The 7,500-nt window shown below is 42.9% G+C and overlaps 1 protein-coding gene across 1 annotated transcript in view; it reads left to right on the forward strand.

Annotated features, from left to right (window-relative positions):
• Nucleotides 1–7,500, forward strand: part of ptpn4a (protein tyrosine phosphatase non-receptor type 4a) — a gene marked incomplete at its 3' end in the record, with an annotated part of 142,647 nt that overhangs the window by 98,308 nt on the left and 36,839 nt on the right. Inside the window, exons 9-12 of the mRNA XM_080752885.1 lie at nt 883–952; nt 1,623–1,798; nt 4,408–4,476; nt 5,965–6,099. Of these exons, the coding sequence (XP_080609011.1) occupies nt 883–952; nt 1,623–1,798; nt 4,408–4,476; nt 5,965–6,099 (450 nt within the window). The remainder of the gene's footprint in view (nt 1–882; nt 953–1,622; nt 1,799–4,407; nt 4,477–5,964; nt 6,100–7,500) is intronic.

Here is a 7,500-nt window from a genome sequence, read left to right on the forward strand (position 1 = left end):
CCATATAACGAGAGGGACACTGAATAAATTGAGAGAGAGAGAGAGAGAGAGAGAGAGACAGAGAACCTTGTGGATTTTTTTCCTTGCTCCTATTTATGTTCACGGCAGCCTGACAAATGAACCACAGTTAGTTAGATGGGGCAATGACTCACACTCTGCCTGTGTGTGTGTGTGTGTGTGTGTGTGTGTGTGTGTGTGTGTGTGTGTGTGTGTGTGTGTGCGTGTGCGTGTGTGTGTGAGCTAAATTATATTTAGAAGGGAGTGATGAGTCACAGCAGCACTGGAGCTGTAGGGAGAGGATTATGCTGCTAGCTAGCTCATCAGCAGACCTCTTTTCATGGATGTGTGTGCGTGCATCTGCACATGCTCTTCTGCTTTTAAAATACGTTTTAATGCCGCTTCCACTTTATTAGCCACATTATATTAGATTATAGATCAGGGGTCTTCAACGTTTTCAGGCCAAGGACCCCTTAGTTGAGAGAGAGAGATGAAGCAGGGACCCCCACAACCTGTTCATAGATTCCATATAGTTTCATTGTTTGACAGCCAAATCATCAGTGTATTTTGGATTCATGTCAATTGTGTTTTCAGATGTTTAACCACTTGAGCCGTCATTACCTATTAAACTTGACCACTTAGTCTGCTCTTTTTCCCCTCTACACCAAAGCTCTTTGACACGTTTATAGAAAATGTAATGCCACAACTCTTAGTGCTCGTCAAGGTGGGGGGGGTCCCCAGTTCAAATATGATTATTTTGGGGTCGTGGCCTGAAACCGTTGAGAACTGCTGGTATAGAATTGGCCTCCTGGTTTGAGCACTGCGTGAGACGGATTGACAGTAATGTCACATGACACTTAACATGTCCTCTGTGTGTGTCTGTCTCTCTAGGCTGAAGATTGTGAAGATCTCCTTCAAATGCAAGCAGTTCTTCATCCAGCTGAGGAGAGAAATGGTACATGGACACACACACACACACACACACCACACACACACACACACACACACACACACACACACACACACACACACACACACACACACACACACACACACGCTCATCTTCGTAAACCTAGTTAAAAGTTGTTATGCGTAATACAAGACTGACAGAGATAATACAAATATGTCGTCCGAGGCTACTCTGAGTATGTGCGAATGTAACCAAATGGACCTGGTCCGTTTGGTGAACACTGGTCATTTTGGTGTTGTTCAGTTCTTGACTACTATAAAGTTTCATTGTGTCCACCTGTATTCCCCTGGACAGGAAGACAGTGACTATTGTCTCTCCTTTCCCCTCCCTCTCAGCATGTGTCTCCCCCGCCCTCAGCTTTCCGCTACCAGAAACCAGAGAAATGATTTTAGCTCAGTGTCCTAAAATTTTTAGCTCCGTTTAGTATGATTTTAGAGTGAAATATGGGTTAAAACGTTATGTTGGAGTCGACCATTATTCAGTTCTCGTGATGTTCAGTTTTCGCTTGGTGAACCTGTTTAATATGGAAATCGGCCATGACTAAGCTTACTTAGCCATTCTATCCGTCTCTCTCTCTCTCTCTCTCTCTCTCTCTCTCTCCTCTCTCTCTCCTCTCTCTCTCTCTCCCCCCCCCCCCCCCCCCTCTCCATTTTAGAGTGAGTCCAGAGAGACGTTGCTGGGCTTCAACATGGTGAACTACAGGGCGTGTAAGAACCTGTGGAAGGCGTGTGTGGAGCACCACACCTTCTTCAGGCTGGACCGACCCGTACCCCGCCTCAGAAGAAACTTCTTTGCACACTATTTCACTCTGGGCTCCAAGTTCAGATACTGGTAGGAGAGAGCGTGCACACGCACACACACACGCACGCACGCACGCACGCACGCACGCACGCACGCACGCACGCACGCACGCACGCACAGCACGCACGCACGCACGCACGCACGCACGCACGCACGCACGCACGCACGCACGCACAGCACGCACGCACGCACGCACGCACGCACGCACGCACGCACGCACGCACGCACGCACGCACGCACGCACGCACGCACGCACGCACGCACGCACGCACGCACGCACCACACACACACACACACACACACACACACACACACACACACACACACACACACACACACACACACACACATCTATTATTGCGATCATAGCTCGCATTTAGTATGAAAACCTGCAGATCATGTGTGTGCTTCACGCCTCAGCCCCATATATGGAGATATTGTGTCAGTCTCACGTGGTCCTATGACGTCAGACATCTATGATGTCAGTCGTTTCCATTTTGGTCAAATATAGCCACAGCCCGATCCTTGTCCCTTTCATGACCATATATGGGAGATCCCTGTTGTCATCAATATTAAAGGGATATTCCACTTTCAAAAACACTTTTGGTCATTTTATCATCTAATCAGGCTTTTATGAACACCCTGAACAGATTTTAATTTGCTTGATTCAATATTTAGATATTTGATGTAAATGTTATCAGGCTCTCCAGGCCCAGGGCCTCTCCCCCACACACATCCATTGTACTTCAAACTCCATTTTAACCATGATAGATTCATTAAAAACACCCATTATTATTTTCTGGTGACTCATATTACCCTCCTAATACGTGAGCAGACTGTGTTTGTTCGATAACTTTTTTCATTTATTTTTAATATATTTTTATTGTATTACTTTTTTTTTCCATTTTCCCAAATAAGTATCAAAAATAAATGAAAAAAATGTATTGAAAAAAACACGGCCTGCTCACATATTAGGAGGGTAGTATGAGTCACCAGAAGAAATAATGGGTGTTTTTAATTCATCTATCATGGTTAAAATGGAGTTTGAAGTTACAATGGATGTGTATGGGGAGGCATCCTGCAGGAGGAGGACATTTACATCATATATCTAAATATTGAATCAAGCAAATTAAAATCTGTTCAGGGTGTTTATAAAAGCCGGATTAGATGATAAAATGACCAAACGTTTTTTTGAAAGTGAAATATCCCTTTAAGCCCATATCTGGGAATGCCCATATATGGACATATTGTGTCAGTCTCTGTTGCGTCAGCACGGCATCGCCCTAGCTTCTTAGGGCATATGTGTATGTAGGGAGGCAGTTTATTAACACATTCACTTCCAGGTATTAATGAGTTCATTAATCCGCCTCTGCCAGTTTTTTTCTGTGTTTTTACCTTACTTTGAAGACCTTATAATGTGACCAGGATGTAAACAAAAGACTCATGGAGAAAATTTGTATCCAAGATCATTCGTTCTTTAGTTGGAGTCAGTAGAAAAAAAGCTTGATTTGTCCCAAAAAAGTAATTTGGGCGATGTGTCACAGGTTCGGTCCCGATCCCGACGACCTTTGCTGCGTGTCGCTCCCTATCTCTCTACCCATTTCCTGTCAGTCTACTGTAAGAAGCCAAAGTGTCCCGATTAGTTTTGACCACTTTCAACCCGCCATCCCTGCTCTGGGATATCAATATACTGTAGGCGACTTTTCTGTTGTTGTTGAAAGTCTCCAGAAGTTTCCTCTACAAGCCAAAGCCCCCAACACACCACGTTGCTGTCAGTCGGGCTCTGTTGTTTTTTTAGTTTTTTTTTTTTTTTCCTACCTCCACACACAATTTTAACGTTCTCCCTTTTCCCGCCCTGTGAATGAATGGTGTCAGATGAGACAGGCCTCACGATGCATTATTGAGCAGCAGGGATGCGAGCGGGCGACTTCGACAGCGGCTCCTCTCTGATGTCTGTCTCTGCCCTTGAGATATTGACTGACGCTCCGGTTTGGCACATACGCTCTGAACGCCGAAGCTTTTCTTTATTTATTTTTTTCAAGGGAAGGGATTAGATGCAATATTCCTTGTACCGCTTTGTTCTTGTCCACCCCGAAGCTCGCTGTAACTAAGAGATTCGCAATGTCTTAGTTTGTGAGATGAGTTTTCATCGCTGAATGTCACATGGTGTGCTGACACGTGTCACTCTGTTCTGGGGATTTGTCAGTATTTGTCCCACGCTGTTGTATTTCACCATGTGTTTTGCACATAAAAGTTGTGGGAGATGTTTTCGATTTTGCAGATGCCACAAAACCTTTGTGATCTACTGTATATATCGGAGGATATCGGGGTTGAATTACAGTATATAATGTTGGTGGTGGTTTTGAAAAGTCAACGCCCCTGACTGGGAGGCTCTACTCATGAAAACACTTTTCGCCATTGAATTAAAACATCATGTTGTCTCAAAGGTCACTAAACGTTCGCATGCAATATAGTCTGGGATGGATTTGACCAAAAGAAAGAGCGAAACGCTTCAGTTTCCCATTCACTCTTCAGTCTCCCATTCAATCTATAAGGTGTTCCAAAACGATTGGGTCAATCTCGACAATACATGACCTAATTTCATATCATTTCATGTTTGTAATGTTGTTTATCCCCAGTGGTCGGACGGAGGTGCAGTCGGTGCAGTATGGAAAGGAGAAGGGTATTAAAGACAGGGTCTTTGCCAGGTGAGCATCATGTGTTAATGTATCCCATTCAGAACGGGTACACAGTATTGTGTATCATTATTTTATGCTTTAACTATTGAAAAATAGCAGATATACAAGCTCACAGTGCCGCGCTGCGAGCTTGTAGATCTGCTATTCTTGGAAAATCGTGAAAATTTGAATTTGGACCCGATTCTATAAGTGTCTTTTGAATCCTTCTAAGGTTTTTTGAAAAACCTATGTTTCTGTGTCAGCAATCTGGCCAGCCATCGTCAAAGAAAAGGTCCTTTTCACTTAACTGGAGCTCAGTTAGTCTGTTCTTGAGAGACTACTATGTCAGTGGTTCTCAGACTTTTTCATGTGAAGGACCCCCAAAATGATATGTATTTGGCCACGGACCCCCATCTCAAAGCATTTAGTTCAAGGGACCCCCAGAAGCAAAATTTGAGTTTCAAACGTTCGCTTTGAAAATACATAAAGTCAAAGATTTGCACACATTTTCACGACTTTTTCAAAAAATAGCAGATCTACAAGCTCGCAGCGCGGCACTCGGTGCCGCACTGTGAGCTTGTTATTTTTCACTGGTTAAAGCATTCAATAATTCTAGGCCTAATTATGTAACTCTTCTTAACTCATTCTGTGCCAATGACGTCTCATGACGTTTTTTTTGCAAAGGCGTTCAGTGCCAATGACGTCTCATGACGTCTTTTGAGTTTTTTGTATAAAAAGAAAAAAAAAAACATTTTTTTTTCTTTTTTTTTTAAATATGTCAAAATGACCTGGGATCAGAGAGATGCTTTTCTCTGTTTGTGTGTTGGCTCCCTCGTTTAGCTGATTGAGAAAATGTGTGTTCATTCTAGTGGATGGACACTTTTTCATTCAAACAGCTCTATCTCTGGAACCATTTGTCTGATTGACAAAATTATTTTTGCCACTGAATCACAACAACTGTGTCTGTTTCTGTGGGGAAAAAATATATTAAAAAAAAAACTTTTTTTTTTGATTGCGCAATAAAGAAAAACATACAAAACCGTGGCACAGCTACCTTGGAGCCATTTTGGCATTTGGCACAGAATGAGTTAACCCATTAAGACCTGAGGCCAGTTTTAGTACAAATGCCTTCTAAGTCAGCAGTGCTCAACCTCGTTCGTGCCAAGTTCTTCCAAATTGATATACACTGTATTTAGCTGTGTTAAACACCCATCTGAATTTTTTTAGGATGGACTGAAAATAGCTCACGACGCACTGAGCTTGTAGACCGGCTATTTTCAGCACGCAACCATGTGTAAAATCAGGCATTACAACTCCATCAAGGCCGGCCAAAATACATTTTAGTCGACAAAATAAACTGCACATTTAGTCGACTAAAATCCTATGATGTTTAGTCAACTAAAACTAAGACATTTCAGATGACACACATGACTAAAACAACATGCGATTTTATTCAACTAAATCAATACTTGCTGCCGACATTAATACTAGTCTGTCTTGTGTCCTCGGCCCAAGCAGATCTCCCAGCAAGCCGTTGGTCAGGAAGCTGGTGGGCGGGACCGATTGGGAGTCAGTCAGCAGGAACAGCCTATCAGACGAGAGACTAGAAACTCAGAGCCTGCCCACTCGCTCGCCTCCCGGAACGCCCAACCAGTGAGTGCCATCGTCCTTCTAACACAGTGGTTCTCAAATGGGGGTACGTGTACCCCTAGGGGTACACAGAGGTACTACAGGGGGGTACTTGATTGAAAATGGAAACATTTATTTTACTGTCATGTTTAATCATAAAACGTTGCTGGGCTTCAACATGGTGAACAAATGTATGTGAACGTGCTGCTCTAAGAATCTTGACTAACACAACTGTTACTGTATAGAAAACAGGCTACTTACTGCCATTTTCAACATATTGAAATAAAAACTGGACTTTTCATGTCAGTATTTTCTAACCAAAATGTTGTGGTCGTTTAAAGGGGGTATCTGGATTCAGCAATCAGGAAAAGGGGTACTTTCAGAACCACTGTTCTAACATACTTTAGTTAACTCTTCTGTCCAGTGCACACAGAAAGATAACGGTGCCCTCTTGAGTGATGCCTCTAGGACAGGGGTCTTCAATGTTTTTCACCCAAGGACCCCTTAGCTGAGCTGGAGATGACCCCCCACTACACATTGTATAAAATTGTGTATAATTCATAGATGGCTTCACTGACTATCAGTGTTGTGTATATTAATACTGTAGCATGTTTTGACATAACATAACTATCATGAAGGGGTCTCCATATATGAGTAACTGGTCCCATATACATCACTGGCCAGATGGCCAAGAATTGGCACGATCGCATGTCACCCTGAGGTCGCAAGTCACCCTAAGGTGTCTTACTAGTACTGTATCTGACTTTTAACCAATCAAAACCCTCAATTTTCAGTCAGTTCTAACCAAAATGGCTGTTATCTCAATGTTTTCCTCGCAACATAATCACTAAAATATGCTATAAATATAAGGTGCTGGGAGTGAAAATGATCAATATCGTCACTGTCAGGCAAAAACCTTGTATCTCCAAGTTTCAAATGTGTATGTTTTTTTTGGTAAAATAAAAGCCCTACTTCATCATACAAAAGTCTCACACAAGTAGTGAAAATAGCAGATCTACAAGCACACAACGCCTCGCGATGCGAGGCGGTGTGTGCTTGTAGATCTGCTATTTTCACTATTTTAAATCGTTTTTAAAATAATACAAAAAGAGAAGGTTTTGGACATACAACCCTAACCCTAACCCTAACCCACCCGACAACGACGATATAATGTAGGGGTGCCTCAGATGAAAAAAAAAATATTTATGGGGTACCCCTGCTCTACACTAATCCTCTTTGCCAAAAATGTTGTGAACTTGTAGAATCTGCTATTTTTGTCTGAAGTTCTCCTCAATATACCGATGCTAGGGTTCGAAGGCAGCCCTCCCAGTATCTCAGAGGACCCCTAGGGGTCACAGACCCCGTTGAAGACCCCTGCTCCATAGAACAGGGGTTCCCAAACTTTTTTGTCTCGGGGCACCCCAT

The sequence above is a fragment of the Nannobrachium achirus genome (assembly GCF_963921795.1).
Source record: "Nannobrachium achirus genome assembly, chromosome: 22".
In the NCBI taxonomy this organism is placed as follows: Eukaryota; Metazoa; Chordata; class Actinopteri; order Myctophiformes; family Myctophidae; genus Nannobrachium; species Nannobrachium achirus.